The following is a 17,131-nucleotide window of genomic DNA, read 5'->3' as shown; positions in this document are numbered from 1 at the left end:
GGGTGTGTTTGTACCATACTTGACCAATCCCGAAACTATTAAGCAGCGGTCAACTTTATACCTTCAAGGGCTCATTGAGAGGTTCACGAAGCACAAGTGTTTTCTTCCAACCAAAGGGCCAATCATAGAACGACACATGTCAATGTCAGAATAAAACTCTTGGAGTCACATCGATCGCGGACGAAAGCCGAAAACTCTCCACAAATATAAAAGAAGATCATTTTCCTACAATTAATCCCTAATCTCATTACTGTATTTAAACTTGGCATTAAAACCCACTAATGATGATTATGTTTTAATCTATATATGGTGTAACCCCTTCACTATTAATGAGAACTCCTCAACCCCGTGAACGTAACACTAAACCCTTAACCTATGTATTGTGTAACCTCTTCACTATTAATGAGAACTCCTCAACCCTGTGGACGGTGAACAATGCGCATCTTGTGTTTGCTTACCTACCTCTATCTTTTTATATATTATCATCACTAAATGACCGAAACAACCAAACAAAGATCATAAAATTGACATTTCACGTTGTTCCAAAGTCTCATTGATTTTGTGCATCAAGTGCATCCAACAATGGAATGAAAAGGGCCATGTCGCAAGTTTTAAGGAAAAGGAGAAAACCGAACAAAAGAACCAAGATGAAGTTCCAAATTTCCAATGACGAAGAAGTAAACTTTATCTTGCAATCTTTGTAACGTGCACTGCCATAGTGAGATTATCAAGGGATCTCACCTCAAACGGTACGAAGCACCAGAATATGGTGCAAATCTTGTGATACTACAATCTTTGAAAGGAAAAAGAAAAAAAAAAAGGGGGTGGGGTGTGAAAAGAGAAACAAATGTGGAAGAAAGCAAATATATTGAAGAACTTGACATTGATTTTATTGTAATGTTGAGACGAGTTCCAGAAAGGGGCATTTGTAATGAAGGAAACTAGGCCTTTTGAGAAGTTGGCATTGCGAGATTAACCGCACTGCTGCCTGGTAGATTCTTCCATTGCTGAGTAACTGTTTTGATCTGTGTGAAAAAGTTAACACCAGCTTTGCCTGTAATTCAGAGCAAACAAACTCTTACAATTGACCAAATCCAGGTAATTTATTGTATACAACCAGCTTTTGAACAATTAACTATTGAAAAGAGAGAAAATATTGCTATTATCATAACAAGTTTGCGTAAGAGGTGATAAATATTTTACCGTAGAAATTCAAATCTCCTGCAAAAGATGCCTTGTTGCCAGTAAAAGAGAAAAAGGGCAAGGGAACTGGAATAGGAACATTGATTCCAACCTATTTCATGCGCAAAGTTAGAAATTGATACAAAGCGAGTAAAACAAGTTAGAAATTGATATTAAACGTATCAATGTAGCCATCACAGTTTAACTGAATATAGCTCGAAGTTAAAATGGTAAAACATTGCCAACCAGAGCCAAACTAACAAATCTGCTGTTATATACTACCGTCAACTAATCTCCATAGTTCATATTACTTTTCTTGCTAACTCAGCTGCAACAGATGCTTAGGAACTTGACTTACCTGTCCAGCCTCAATCTCAGTCTGAAATTTCCTTGCGGCTACCCCAGACGTAGTAAATATAGAAGCTCCATTGCCATATCTGCTCAAAATAATTCACTCACATGAACAATATATTTTTCTTCTCCACTAAAGCTAATTAAGGCAACAAGAAAATCAATGAGTACTTGTTTCTGTTAACAATGCTTATTGCCTCGTCTAAGCTGTCCGCCTGACATTAAGAAGAAATCAAATTTGTTAACACCCATACCAGGCAATGAGAAAGATGAATCGCAGAGAAACACGAATGGAATCAATAAACATACCTCCATGCAAAGAAGAACAGGACCAAAAATCTCTTCCTGCACAAAACAAGGTCGAAAAACAATCAAGTCCATCCCAGCATAAAATTAAGTAACTTTTTTCCTTTAGAAACTCCATCGAATTTGAGTAAAAAAATAAAAGGCGCTGTTATTGGCACTCCAAAACATCATTGTGCATTCCAAAGTTTCTATGTTTAGAAAGAAAAATACACTTATCAAGAGTGCACAATGAGTTTTTTGGAGTGCCAATAAAAAGCACCCCAAAAAAGTGACAGGGACCATATCTGAAACCATTAAGTTCTCCAAATTATGCGGATGTCATAGCTACAGACAATACCTTGTAGCACTCCATGTCAGCTGTAACATTTGATATGATTGTAGGACCAATGAAATTGCCATGCTCATATCCCGGGACCTGTTTTGTCACCCATAAATGAGTAGATAACTGACCAGTGATTATCTTTGAAAAAAATCAAGTCATTTAAGCATACTTGTTATCTAACAGAACACATGCCGACACTTGCAATAAAATGTCAGAGGCATCTAATGCAGCAAGTAAGCATTAAGTCAGAAAGCATAAAAAAATACCGCTATACTTCTGCCATCAAGCAATAGCTTGGCACCACTTTCAACACCAGATTGGATTAATTTACATATCCGTTCCTTTGCCTGTGAATGAACCCGGTAAACAATTGTTATCAGTCAGTCAAGAGCAAAGAGGATGTTATCTATCAAGGAGTTGCCACTTTAACAACAAATATGCTACTTGGTTACTACTCATTCAAGTATATGATGGATAATATATAAAAATTAGGCTTCAATAACATTACTATTTGGTAATCTGATTGGTGGCAGGAAAAAAAAAAAAAAAAAAAAAAAAACCCTTTAATTTGCTTACCTGTCTGCTAATTACTGGACCAAGGTCAGCATCAGGTTCTGTTCCAGCATTTACTTTCAGACCTTTGGCAGCCTCCACAAGTTTGTTCTCCCTGAAAAAGTTAAATAGCTAAAATTTAATGACAGTAATCAAATTAAAACCTAGGTTACATGGAAATAACAAGACATCTGGGATACCAAGAGAGAAATGTGACAAGGTTTTAGGTGATGTGTACACTAACAAAATGGACACAGACAAGAAATCAATTTTTACTAAAATCGTTTCTTGGTTTTTTTTTTTTTTTTTTTTCCTTCTTTCCTGAGGAGTCTTCTAGAAAGCAGAATTAAGGGTGTGCATTGTTTTTCATCCTTCTCAAGCCCCAGGGAACATATTGGAGAAGCCTTCTAGCAAATAGAACATTGTCTTAGCGGTAAGTGGAGATGGATTCGCTAGAACATTGTGATAGCAGTAAGTGGAGATGGATTCAAAAGGTCAGGCCACTGAAGGTCAACCTTCCTTTGGTAACACTGAAGGTAAGTTTCAAGCTTTCAGCCTTCAATCAAAAAAGGATACACTAACGTGAACTAGAAGGCTAAACCTTATGAAATTTAAAAATAATAGTAATAATAATACCATGACTTTGAATCTCCAACAAAGACAACTGTGCTGAGTGCCATGCATCTTTGTCCTGCAGCACCAAAGCCCGCAGCAACTAAAGCATTCAAAGTAGCTTCAGCACTAGCATCAGGCATGATAATGGCATGGTTCTTTGCCCCCATATTGGTCTGGAGAAATAGTCAAATCAGGAAACAATAAATTTCACCCTCAACTGTTTCAAGGGCATGAAAGCTACCATTTGGCTCAAAAGCACAACTGTTATATATGAAGCGGACTTACTTGAACACGTTTCCCTTTAGCTGCAGCTCTTGAATATATGTGCATGCCAGCCTTTTGATGTAAACATAGGAACATTGTGTAAGGATACAGCTAGGGTCAACTGATACGACATGAACAAAAAAATTGCAAAAGGTAGAAATCTAATATTTTGTTATTCAAAGGGAGAATTTGGTAAAAGCATGTTCTTTTGTTCCAGAACTACATCGGTCCTCTTAAATGGCTATATCGGTCCTCTTAAATGGCTACATCGGCAACTATACTGCTAAACAGACATGCAAACTCATAAATTGAACAACAGTTCACAACCAATGTAAAAGCATAATATTAAACCCGGAAAATTTTAAGTGGCAAAATTTTGGAACCAACTAAAGGTGTCTGAACAGAAACCAACAAACTTATCCCTACAAGAAACAGTTCAAACTTGTCTAACCACAAAACATCCAGATGCATAAAGAAACTCAAAATAAAAAACTTCATACTTCAAAACTCTAACCATCTGATTAAAAAATTCACTTCTACGAACAAACTATAATATTATATTTATTCTCAGCGACGTGATATGCAGGCGAGCACATACATGAAAACAACAATAATTAACCACATAATCTGACAAAAAATTAATGCTCAGGCATTTTCTTTTGTTTATAAGATTAAATATAAACTCAAACCGCAAAGCAATCCATAATGTTAAAACTACAAGGCTATTAGGGTTGTCGAGACTGCAAGCTACAATCTGAAAACTATAAAAGTAAAAGAAATTGGAAGGTGGTTGTGATCATTATGAGTAAACTTACAGTATTAGAACCCACAAATGATACAGCTCTGATATCATCATCATCACAAATTGCATTAACAATATCCTGCCACAAAGTAACATACATTTAGGAAAATCAAATCGTATTTCAAGCAGTCATAAAGGTAGCAAACTTCTAATATCACTTCGTCCAATTAAAAAAAATTGTATTTCAAGCAGTCATAAATACAACTGTACAACACATGGCATATAGCATTGTTGAGATTTATAGGTGCAAAACTCTTAGCTTCTCTTTCTCACACTTAAATGCAACCAAACTACAAAGCCCCCTTCTATTGAGGGATCCCTCAAACAACCTTTACTAGAGGGGCACCCTGTGGGACACGTTCCAAATAAAATTCAATGATCCTAACCGCCTATTCATAAATTCATGGTTTAAAGATTATCCTTGCAAAAGAATAAACCTATTGGAAATCATCAAGACATCCAATTGTACCGAAGAAAGACCTAAAAACTACTTTGACAACCATTTACTTGAGTGGTTAATTGCAAGGATGATCTTTGAAGGAGGCCTAAAAACTAGACTGTTAGGATTGTTGAAACCAATGTGAGTAGGCCCTACAAATGTATCCCAAAAAATAAGTTTATCTGGGGGATCCCTAACCTGAAGCTCATTACTGAACTACATTTATATTTCTAAGGTCAGCAGCAATCAATTATCAATACAAACCACGGGGAAGCTTTTTTTCATAACGAAGGAATTCGCACGTAAAATGCTTCACATTTAATGTCTGGGGCCTTCAAATGATTTACACAATAATTAAATAAATAAATCTACAGAGCCAAGCAATGAAAACAGATGTTTTCTTTTTATGGATCTCTTTATTTTGCTTCTTACCAATGACCCATGAGATGGCAAATATATCTAAAATGCATTGATCAAAGATTTTCCACATCTTCTGAGTGAATATCAATTAAAGATCCTACGTGAATCCTAGCAAGTATTTGGCCATCTAGTTAGGCAGAACTTAAGACAATAACAGTAGTGCTTGTAAAAGTAGTCTAAGTCATACATTGGTTCCATGAACAATATTTAAGACACCATCAGGCAAACCAGCCTCCATTGCTAACTCTGCCAGAATTACAGAAGCCCCTGCACATATTAAAATATAACAATTCACTTTCAAAGTTTAAGCATGAAGATTAAATTGTATCCTTGCCAGCATGTACAGACCCAGCCAATGTACATAGGTCATTACGGAAAATAATAGCATGTTAGACAATCAAGATGGTATCTAAGGATATGACCAGTGATTTCATTAAATCCTTCCATTTGATAGATTCTAGAAAGTAATAGTAACTAATATGTTAATCAAAAAGCATCGCAAAAATTAATCATTTAGGCTTGTGTTGTTTTTAGTTTTAGTTCACTTTTTGTGCTTGATATAGGGTTAAAGTATATGGGGAAGGGAACTGTTATTAGCACTCCAAAAATCTCATTCTACACTTCTCACAAGTGTATTTTTCTTTCTAATTATAGAAAGTTTGGAGTGCCAAATGAGATTTTTGGAGTGCTAATAACAATTCCCTATGGGGAAAAGGAAGGATGAAGAAGGGTGGTGGGAGAGAGAGCAAGAAACAAAGAAGAATGAATGAAAAAAAATTCTTTTAAGTGAAACCACTTTAAACAGTTTCTGGTTTTTGGTTTAGTTTTCATTTTGTACGTGTTTCCTTATACATCTCTCCCACCATCCTGTCCCTCATTTCTCCCTCTACCCTCTACGAACAAAATAATGAAAACTAAACTAAAAAAGGGTTATCAAACAGGTCCTTAGGAATATCATTCTTCCAAGTTTCCTAGCAATCAAAATTCTTGTTTCATGAATAAATTCAACAACTTGAAATCAAAAGAATACCTTTCGTGGCAAAACTTATTATGATATATAAGCAAACATGTTACTACAAAAATACTCCTCATTCGGATAATTGCCCCTGCTGGGAATCATTCATGCCAAACGGGAATTCTTCACATAATATAATGTCCTTCTTTTGATGTAGGTTAAAGGGCTGATCCTGTGACTGGGCCTAGGTAGTTCTCCAGAAGGGTATCGTCAAGACCTCTCGAGACGAGAATAGACGAAGGGAAAGGAAGGAAAGATTGTTGATAAAAAATTACACAAACATTAGGCCGCAAATTAACTTTTTGTAATGTTCTTACTCATATAATTTTATAAAACAAAAGCTTGACGGGGCTAATGTTCCACGAGTAGATATACGAGGTCAAAGTAAATGATAATCACCTGGATCTTTTTCTGATGGCTTTAAGATAAAGGTATTCCCACAGGTAACTGCAACTGGGAACATCTGCAGTAGCATAAAAGGACTAGAGCATAAAAAAGATTTGCTAAAATGACCTAGTGTTTGTTTACTTGTGAGAAGACACTCTCAAGAACAAGATAAAAGGATGCATATCAGATGCGTTTTGGCAGTAATGGCAAGCCTAAGTACTTAGATGACTGAATGCATACAATGCCCAATAAAGTTTTGAACAAGAAACCTAAAACATAGAAGGGAAAAGGAATAACATCTTTGATACATCAACCCTGAAGGTAAATCATTCATATGAAAAAGAATAGAAAAAAGTAGTGGGCATTTCAATCATATAACAGGGAAAGCATAGAAGGCTCACTCACCCATAAGGGAATCATTGCGGGAAAGTTGAAGGGACAAATACCGGCACAGACACCAAGTGGCTCTCTAACACTGTATGTGTCAATTCCATTTGACACATTAGAAACATACTCCCCCATTTGGAGAGTTGCTGTACCACAAGCATGCTCCACCACCTCTGAATAAGAAAAAATAAATTCTCAGAGCTTCATTGTCACCCACTGAAATCCAATAATCGCAGAAACAGTTCGACGACAAAATACAGACACTAACCTAGCCCACGGAACACATCTCCATGTGCATCCTTCAATGTCTTCCCCTGTTCGGTAGTAATATTGAAAGCAAGCTTATCCTGAAACATGAATAAAGAAAATTTCATAGCTCAATCAACTGTACTTTTACTAAGTAAAGAGGAGGAGGACTCCAAACCCAGCACACTTACAATGTCTCTCCGTATAAGCTCTTGGAGCTTGAACATGACACGTTGACGGGCCGTAACAGGTGTATTACGCCATGATTGGAAAGCCTTCTTTGCCGCAGACACTGCAGCTTTAAACTCTTCAGTTGTGGTTAAAGGAACTTGTGAAACAATTTCTTGAGTTGCCTACGAAATAATTTTGAATACAAGACAAACACAATGAGTTCTATAAAGGACCAAGTGAAAAAAAAAAAAAAAAAAAAAAAAACCAAGAAATTGCTGGATACATGTTATGCACTTACAGGGTTTATAACGTCGATGGACGCAGATGATTGTGATTTCGCAAAAGCACCACCAATTAGATTGGGAACGCTCTGATACAACAAAACGGATTAAAATGAGATTAAATGTCAGACAAAAGGAATATATCGTCTCGGATGAATTGTAAAATCTGAAATCTACTCCAATAAAATGGGTGAATATTTGAATCAGCAAGGTTAACATGGAGTAGGTATTCATCTGAACAATCAGCACCACTCTCACGCCCCGCCCTTCCCCGCTTCATATTTGTTTTTGTTAAAACATTTTCTGAGAAACTAAACAGATTATAGGAACCAAGTGGACTGAGTAACCACAAATAAATACATAGACGTGGAACATCATTTTTTACCGAGAAAGAAAGCGCTAAATTTTCCGAGGAAACAAACAGGAGACAAGGCAGGGTAGGTAAGATTGATTACCGGAGGATTAGGCTGCTTGGAAAACGGATCGGCGGCTGTGGAGAAGTGAGAGCTTCGGAAAGCAAAGATGGAAGCCCTCCGAAGACCCTCCAAATTTCTCACTGCAAACAACAATTAAATTCAGAAAATGTTTCGGATCGATGGATCAAAATCAAAATCTTATTGGATTGAATTCGTTTGCGTACCTTTGGGAATTGAAAGCTGCAACATGTTTTGCTTGTGTGTTTGGATGAATTGTGAGGGAAATGTAGCTGACTTGAGAAGTGCCAGTGCCCGCCCCACTCGGGAGTATAATGAGACTAAAGATGCGTATCGATCTCTTCATATGCTTATCCGAAAGTCCATTTTCGAGTGGAACCCACTGACCCACTGCACCCACCCGTTGGATCCATTTGTCTTTTGGACATATTTAGCAAATTTGACTATAAGACGCATATTTACACATACCTATGAATGTGTCCAAATGTGTTATTGCTTATTGTGTATTATTAACTATACATGTGACCACGACATCTGCAAAAAAAAAGTTTTTCAAAATTGAAATTACTAAAATCTTACTTGCGGACCACTATGACTCAAGATAGGCTAAATGGATTAACAATCTTATGCATTGAAAATAATGAGGTTGAAGACTTGAATTATGATCATATAATTGATGATTTGCTTCAAAAATTGCAAGAAGACGATTTCTTAAAGGTTGAAATTTCAAGGAGGAGTTTTGCTTGGAGTGACTGTATATGATTTGCTTTTGATCATCCAGGTTTAGGTACTATGCCCCCCAACTTTCACTAGGTACTATCCCTCTTTAAATATTTCTTTTGAATATATGTTCGTGAATTGGAAAAAAAAACACACACACACACACACACATTTTAAGCTTTCTCTCCGAGCACAAAAAACTTTGGACTGGCCCTGATCAAATCCAAAATCTCACTTTTATACACACATCCACTTCATCAATTGGAATTTTCAATCAAGAAAATGTGCACTGCACCATGAAATTAAGTTAACTTTGAGCCGTAAAGAAAAATAGAAATAGACACACTAACAAGAATTTTATTTTGTTTATAAAAGAAAATAAATACTCGAGATTGCCAACTCAATTAATCCTTGTTAACTGAAAAATCGTAACTTTATTCATGAATGGTCACAACCTATCAAACACTATTTTCATTCAACTAAAATAATTTAATTCATTGTGAATTGAACTTCCCAACATCCTCTACAAACAAGATCCTCTTTAGTATTTACATAGAATTTAAGATAAAAAAAAAATATATTACTCTGAAATTAATTTGAAATCTTTTCCATTTTAGATTCTACAATAAACATGGAAATTAAGGATTTTTAGTTCCAAACTATAAAATTGTTGTAAATATCGATTTTAATTTCCTGAACAGCAAATCTAGAGTTGGAAATTACTTACATCGCTCAGATACTTTGAGATCCTCTTCACCGCTAAAACTATAATAAATAGATCCCACATTAAGCTAGGGCTCACTACATACAACAATGCAAATTAGAACAAAGCTTAGAGGATATTTGTTCCCCCTCCTCTAGCAAACTTCTACATCTTGCCCATGCAAAGGATTGTTTTTCGTTACTTGCTTTGTCTTCTCCGCGCCGCACTATGGTAAGAAAAATGTAATTTTTCTCGTCTTCTTCTTGGATAGTGTTGTCGCGGGGTAGCTCTCAAGGTGGTGTGGCATGTCGGTTGGTAAGGGCCAGGAGATTGGCCTGGACCGAAAAAGTGTTGTGGCATGAACCATTGCTCAGGCTACACAGCTTGGCTAGAGCCAATGACAACTTATGTTGCTGGGGCTGCGGATTGAGGCGATGGGGCGCAGTGTTAGGTGAGTCGTATGGCTCATGTCTTTTGGGCCCCTGGACCTGACGTGGGCCAGGCCGGCGATTGAGATAAATGAGGAGGTCGCGGGCCTCATGGGCTGCTAGAATGTTGGGCATGCAGGCATCATGCCTGCTAGTTCGAGAGAAAAAAAATGAGGGAAAAACCAATATGGGTAGAGCTCCCATGCTGAGTACCGTGAATGGCGTTGGCTGCTTAGTTCTCTTCACCGGGAGAAATGTGGGCTTCTCCCTAGAGAGAAGGTAAAGAGGATCAAGGTGGGTGCATTGGCTTGTCTGATCGTTGTTGTGGAGTCTACTATAAATGAAGGTAAAAAGAAGAGATCTTCCCCGCCTGCTCAAGAGATGCCAAAACTGAAGACTTCATCCGCTTCTCGTGAGCGTCTGCTCGCTGCTGAGAGACCTATGATTGACATGACTTCTTCTAATGGGAAGAAAAATAAGACTGCTAAATTTGAGCATGTGGCACCTGCCATGTCGAGAATGGTTAGTGCGATTGTTGATAGAATTGCTTAGCGTAGAGGTCCTGTCATGCCCTTAGTATCGAAGTTTACACCAAGATGTCCGTTGGGAGCTAAGTCTGGTTCACATTTGGAGATGCTTGCTATTATGAAGAGCGATAAAGTGGACTCTGCCGCTAAAATGGCGCTAAGGTCCACTCATTCTGTTGCTAAGATTGATTCGTCTGCTGGAAATATGAGACTGCTCACGTGGGTAGCTGTGAGAAATCCACTAAGCCTGCTTCTGGGGAGGCTGCTAAGATCTGTGCGTGTTTGAAACTAGATCTGCTTGAAAGGCTTGCTTGCGTTTACTTTTAAGGCTTTTATTGGTGAAGTAGTCGGAAAGATTGGTGCTCAGGCTAGAGCAGCCAAAGGTGAAGCGCTGGATAGTACCGCTGCTGAGAATGTCGTGGCTGCTAAAGGTGTGGCGATCGAGTAGTCGTAGAGTGTCCAAGTTGCCGAAAAATAGTCTTCTAGGTAGTCTTTAGGATTTTCTTTGTGTTCCTTGTTGTTTTTGCTTTGCTTGAACTCCTTCAGTCTTTGCTAGTCGTTTATCAATTTTGTAGAAAATTTAATAAACTTATTTCCTTCACTTTTCTCCATCTTCGCTTTTTTTGTTCATACCCTAACTTTTAGACTTTATAGACTAGTGGCAGACGTGTTACTTTTCTATAAGCAGACAGATCTGCGTAGCCTATGTAGCCGTAGGTGTTGGCGTAGAACTTTGCAAAGTTGTTAGCCATAGGGTTGGCAGCCGGATGCCTTACTTACAGAAGCAAACAAGTCTATGTAACCATTAGGCTGTTAACCTTGGCTTTGTCCAATTCCGTAGGTTGCGTATCAAGTATCACAACACTTTAGGACTTGGTGTAAGTTGTTGTGCACTTGGCAGAGGCGAAGCTTATCGACTATGTAGCATGTCGACAATGGATAAAGCTTCGTATATGCACACTAATTTGTTTAACCTTTCACAAGAATGTGCGGTTGTATAAGTCTAGCGTGACATTACTGCTCGAAGGGCAAGTAATAGACAGTCTTCTTGATATTGTAGGCTACCTTAGTGTACTGGGTAGCAGCTTTGGGGTTCCAAGGTAGCCATTTGTAGGGCGTACCGCGTAATGTGCCCCCTCCATTTCTGGGGCCCCGTTCTCCACAGATTATGCCAATAGACCCAAAATCCTTCAGCTAGCTAAGCCTTGAAAAAGGCCATTGTGGCCACTTCTAGGAATCCCGACGCAAGCCATCGTGCACTGGTTATACCAGGGCAACCCAACTCATCCACGTCTGGATATTCGGAGTGTAAGTTTATCATCCCACCTTGAAGAGCAGACACATGTGGATGTCGGGGAATTGATTTACTTTCTCGCACTAGAGAGCAATTAGTTTATCCTCTCGCACTGGAGAGCAGACCCATGTAGGTGTCGAGGAATTGGTTTACCCTCTCGCACTAGAGAGCATGGTTGGTCCCTCGGGGGGTGCAATTCCTACATTAAGTCCCTAAGAAGGGTGCGGTATTATTTTAAAGTATATGAGTGATTAGTTATCGTAAGCATGCAACCGAGCCAACTTACAGATTACTTCTGAATTCTTCATTGAAAAATGAGTGAAACGAACAAGAACTTAGTTGTAAGGTAGAAACTGCATAATCAACTAGATAATCATCGGCTTGTGAGGTGGTGCCCGTTGAGCTACTTAAGTCTTCGGGCTTTGATGTAGCAGGAGGTCACACATGGTACTTCCTCATATTGTAGGCATTCCATTGCTCTTAGATCTTTTTGTCGTTTCATGGTGGCGAAGGTGTAATTACTCTTACCGCCTATTCTGCTGATCTTGGACGGACTTTTCCAGATGGGATCCATATTTTTGAAGCATTCTCTATGGGTAGTGATGAAGGCTTTTCTTAGGGCTAGATCTTCAGGCTGGAACTGTCGGATTTTGGCCTTTTTGTTGTAGCTGGAGAGGAGCTGCTGCTGGTAAGCTGCGATACGGGTGATGGTTTGCTCACGCTTCTCCTCTGCTAGAGCTAAACTTGTGGTTATTTCCTTACTGTTCTACTCAATGCTTGGTAATAGAGCGGTGATACTTGGCTTAATGACATTGGGATGAATGATTGCTTCTGAGCCAAATGCCAAAGAGAAAGAAGTCTCACCGGTTGCTCGTCTTTTGGTGGTGTGATATACCCATAGACATCCGGGGAGTTCGTCTGGCCATTTTCCTTTCTTGTTGGTGAGGGATTTCTTAAGGCAGTCGAGAATCATCTTGTTGGATGCTTCGACCTGCTCATTGCCTTGAGGATATCTTGGCATGGACATGTGTTGCTTGATGCCATATTTTTGGAAAAACTTCGCCAAATCTTTGCCCATAAATTGCAGGCCGTTGTCGATTACGATGGATTGAAGGATGCCAAATCTGCAAATGATGTTCTTCCATATGAAATGCTCTATATCCGTCTGAGTTGTGGTCATCATGGGCTCTGCTTCTATCCATTTGGTGAAGTAATTGGTTGCCACAATCATCATGCATTTGCCCCCAGTAGCAGGTGAAATTGGCCATACCAAGTCGATTGCCCACTGCATGAATGGCCAATGACTCGTCTGTGGGTGTAGCTCGCTGGCAGGTAGTGCTAGTACTAGTTTGTAGCGTTGGCAGCGGTCATAGTCTTGCACTAACTCCTTAGCGTCTTGGTGCATGGTAGGCCAGTAGTAGCCTACGTTTAGAACCTTCTATGCTAGGGATTGGCCTCCGGAGTGATTTCCACAAATGTCTTCATGGATTAAGCTTAGAACCTTTAAGTCTTCAAAAGGCGCTAGGCAACAGAGATATGGTCCAATGTAGGATCTTTGGGCGAGAATGTCGTTCCACATGTAGTAGTGTGCTGGCTTTATTTAGAGCTTTCTAGACTCCAACCTTTCCTTGGGGAATGTGCCATTGACTAGGTAATCTATAGTAAAACTTTGCCAGTTTGGAGTTGTACTAACCTATGACACTTCGGCTGCTGGCTCCGCCTCTATGCTTAGCTTGTCTAGATACTCCACCAAAATAGAGCGTTTAAGTTAGTGGTTGAGAGCGGAGCCTAAGCTAACTAGTGCGTTCGCATGAGTATTGTTTGCCCGTGGAACTTGAGTGAGGGTGTAAGTCTGAAACGCCTCAAGTAGTCTGGCTAGTGATTAGCTGCGAATCATAATGAATTGCAAGCTTTTTCACCGACAAGTTTTTTGCCATTCGAAGGCTTGCTAGTAGGTTCTCGAACTCTGCTTCGTTGTTGGATGCCTTGAAGCCTAGAGTGATCGCCTGCTCGGGCACTGAACCATTTGGGGCGACAAGGATTATGCCTGCTCTCAAACCTTTGTAGTTTCAGGTGGAGCAAGCGCGGCTAAGGTGTGCTCGGCTACCTCCGGGGTGTCGTTGGAGCTGGAGTCATGCTACACGCAGCAAGATATGCTCAACCGCCTGTATTGGGCCACTAGTTAAATTATGGATCAAGGGTTAGCTAGGGCCGTGTGACACGTAGCAGGATGTGGTGTTCGACTGCCAATACATGTTGCTCCTATGTAGGATCTTTTAGGGGGACGAAGATAAAACTTCCATCATTCATCACAATCTTCTAGTCATTAATAGGCTAAACCAATCCTTTCACCATTAAAGGTTTGAAAGGAGTCGTCATCTTTGTTGCACATAACTTAATTCCTTCTCCCAAATTGCCATCATCATCTCTTAGCTCTAAGCCTTCAAACTCTAACTAGTGTATTGAGGCTTTGTTCTTGTAAAATGGGGGCACTTTGGATGAGTGCTTCACTTGCTGTTCCTTGGTCAACAACCTTTGATATTTAGTAGCTACAATCACTAACTCCTGAAGCTCATTAAACTGTACATCATAAAACTTCTTGCTTAATGGTAGCCTTAAAGCCTTTTGAGCAATAGCTATGAGTTGAGCATGGTTGATTGGGAACTGGCATCTCATCCTAGTCTTCCTAAACCTCATCATGAAGTCCTTTGTAGACTCATGTTCATACTATTTTACCTTCACTAAATCATTGATGGTCATCTCGGGCTCCACCCTATAGAACTGCTCATGAAAGACCATCTCCATTTGCCTCCAGCTGGCAATGGAATTAGGGGGTAATAGAGATTACTAACGAATTCCCAAATAGTCTCAACTTGTAGTTAGGATTGTCTTCAAATGCCACACAATAGTTGGAAAAATTGAAAATGTGGTCTTTGGAAGACACATTACAGTCCTCCTACTGAAGGTTGGGAACACGAGATCTTAAAGTTAGGAGAAAAAGGGTTATGCTCATCAATGTACTCAGGATAAGGCTTCTGGTATGTTTTTCTGAACAGCGGGCGAACCTATAGCTAAGCATTCTGGACCACCATCTTTCTTAGCTCTGCCAACTCATTTCTAAGTTGCTGGTTAGCTAGATTGTTGTGTGGGGTGTAAGGGTCCCATTTTGGGCTACACTCATTACCTGAGAAAACCTCCTTCTGTGGTTCTAACTGCCTCCACCTAGTCACTCATCCCTTATTAGCTAATGGTGGTGGCCTATAAGGCAGAAGTTTACCCGCTGCTATAGGTGAACCTTTTCCACTTGTCTCTCCTACTTGCTGAATCATCCTAAACTTCCTTTTTTCCAGCCTAATCTGCCTCCTACCATCTAGTGAGAATAGTATAGGGTCGGGCAAACTTGTTTCCTGGATCTCTTCTTCCTCCGGTCAATTGGTTCCAATATCCTTATTTTTCTTCCCCTTGTTCTTCTTTTCCTCGAGTAAGGGAAACAAAGGAATCACTGGTTCCTTCTCAGGGCTCGCCTCATTGGTCACCTTCATGGCATAACCATCATTCGATGTAGAGTACTCTAACTCCAGCTTTCTCTGCAGATTTTTTTGTTAAGGAACAAAGTCTGTTGACTTATCCTTGGGTTTCCAAAAAGATTTTCTCCATACTTCTTAGCACCTGCACCATTGTGGCCTGTAAGTCTTCATTAGTAACCTTCCCAACTGATTTCTCAAAAGAACTCGGACTTTCTAGGATCATAGGGTTGCGTAGTGAAGGGAAACCTTCTGGGTGCTCTGCCATGCTTGCTTTCGTTGGATAAAGGGTTTGCCCAAGCTCTGTTTTCCACCTGAAAGTTCATTCCTTCATTCTTCTTGGCATCCAAGATTATCAATATCCCACCGAGCACGCCAAAACATATTCGCGGCTAGATTTCTGGGGTTTGGTCCCTCATACAACTCCTTGAGGAGATGGCACATTCTTGCTACTTAGTCTACTGCAAGATGAGTTTGTAGTTAGTTTGAAATGTGCCTTTGTGGGGCCTTTGATGTAGGCCTTGAGGCTCACAATCAAAACTAACAAAGATCTGAGCATGCCACTGTTATCTTTACATAACAGATTGTTGAATGGGTGTGAATTAAGGTGGTTGCTTGTGTCCCAAGTTACTTAAACTTCTTGTTATCAAGGGATTGTCATAGATGGGTTAAGTCTGCATTAAGTTCTTTTCTTGCCTGGTAAACAAGGACTTTTAGTTCATAGTCTTGTATGTCCAAAATGAAGGGAGTTCAAGGCTCTTCCAACCATTTCCACGAGCACAATTTGCTTTTAATGAAAACGTGCTTACTAACTTAACCAGATTCGAATACAAATGAAACTCTTAAGTAGAAAATAGTTGAAAATAACTTGAATACATGAAGGAAAGTACATTAAACGATAGATATACTTAATGTAAGTACAAAGAAGAGAGACTCGGGTAAGATTTAACCTTATCGGGCAAGTTGGAACTTCTTGCAGCCACTTCTCTTTGTGTTTACAAGGGTTTAAATGCAGTGATGGATGAAAGTAAAAAGGTTTTACTAGAGGGAATCAATACTATGACACTAAGAGAAGGTAGCAAAGCTTTAATCTCGACAAAAGATGGCTTTTTATGAGGGGATTATAGCTAAAACAGACTGGATCTAGACAAAATTCATCTTTCTGGATACAAATTGGCTTGAGAGCAGAGTTTGTATGTCTTTTGATTGGTTGGTTGAGTGTCCTTGCCTCTGATGTCTCTTTCTCCTCTTATAGACAATTTGGCCCGACCTTTTTTGCCTTGCCCTTAACTGATATCTTTTGGAGGGCAGTGAGTCATCATCTATTTACTCCTTCATGCCATTAGAAAGTGTTTTTTGGCTGGTAGTGAGCTATTTTCTGTCACCTATCACTTCAATCATAGGCATGTGGCCTATCCCTTAGCTGAAATGCCTTCCAATTTGCTTCGGGCCTATTGTCTAGGCTCGGGCAAGTCTTTATTTGCTTTGGCGTCCTTGGGCCTCATTATCATAAAGCCCAATGTTAAATATTAACCCAAACATTAACTTATCTCATTTGTTGACACATGATCATTCCTTTATTTCCTACTTGACAGTGTAAACTCTTCAACTTATCTTCTCAATAAGAAAATATAAATTAAGTCAAAAGGACACATGTCACTCAAATAAATAGGTCATAGAAATGCCACCAAGGTTTTGGTTGCAGGGGATTTGAACTCACAAAGAAGATACTCTTTTGTATTTAAATGGAATTCAAGGTAA

At 39.3% G+C, this 17,131-nt stretch overlaps 1 protein-coding gene across 1 annotated transcript; it reads right to left on the bottom strand.

Moving 5' to 3' along the window:
• Positions 1 to 639: 639 nt before the first annotated feature.
• On the bottom strand, positions 640 to 8,576 carry ALDH6B2 (aldehyde dehydrogenase 6B2). The gene is made up of 19 exons (XM_068478438.2): positions 8,381 to 8,576; positions 8,196 to 8,296; positions 7,758 to 7,829; positions 7,480 to 7,641; positions 7,311 to 7,389; positions 7,061 to 7,215; positions 6,668 to 6,731; positions 5,441 to 5,520; positions 4,408 to 4,473; positions 3,614 to 3,664; positions 3,350 to 3,501; positions 2,738 to 2,828; positions 2,428 to 2,508; positions 2,177 to 2,254; positions 1,843 to 1,878; positions 1,705 to 1,748; positions 1,541 to 1,619; positions 1,204 to 1,294; positions 640 to 1,054 (listed from the first exon to the last, which is right to left on the bottom strand). Exons 1-19 carry the CDS (start codon positions 8,403 to 8,405, stop codon positions 942 to 944), a joined length of 1,620 nt encoding a protein of 539 aa, XP_068334539.2. The 5' UTR covers positions 8,406 to 8,576; the 3' UTR covers positions 640 to 941.
• Positions 8,577 to 17,131: the final 8,555 nt, after the last annotated feature.

The sequence above is a fragment of the Pyrus communis genome, chromosome 9, assembly GCF_041283825.1.
Source record: "Pyrus communis isolate YQ-2024b chromosome 9, ASM4128382v1, whole genome shotgun sequence".
NCBI lineage: Eukaryota > Viridiplantae > Streptophyta > Magnoliopsida > Rosales > Rosaceae > Pyrus > Pyrus communis.
This window is presented reverse-complemented; position numbering and strand designations above follow the sequence as displayed.

What these genes read in the sequence shown, in the direction of transcription:
- ALDH6B2 (XM_068478438.2), bottom strand. Translation starts at nt 8,405, where the DNA reads ATGTTGCAGCTTTCAATTCCCAAAG. An exon ending in CCATCGACGTTATAAACCCT is followed by an intron (nt 7,642 to 7,757) that starts GTAAGTGCATAA and finishes ATTATTTCGTAG; the next exon opens with GCAACTCAAGAAATTGTTTC. An exon ending in CTGACATGGAGTGCTACAAG is followed by an intron (nt 1,879 to 2,176) that starts GTATTGTCTGTA and finishes TGTTTTGTGCAG; the next exon opens with GAAGAGATTTTTGGTCCTGT.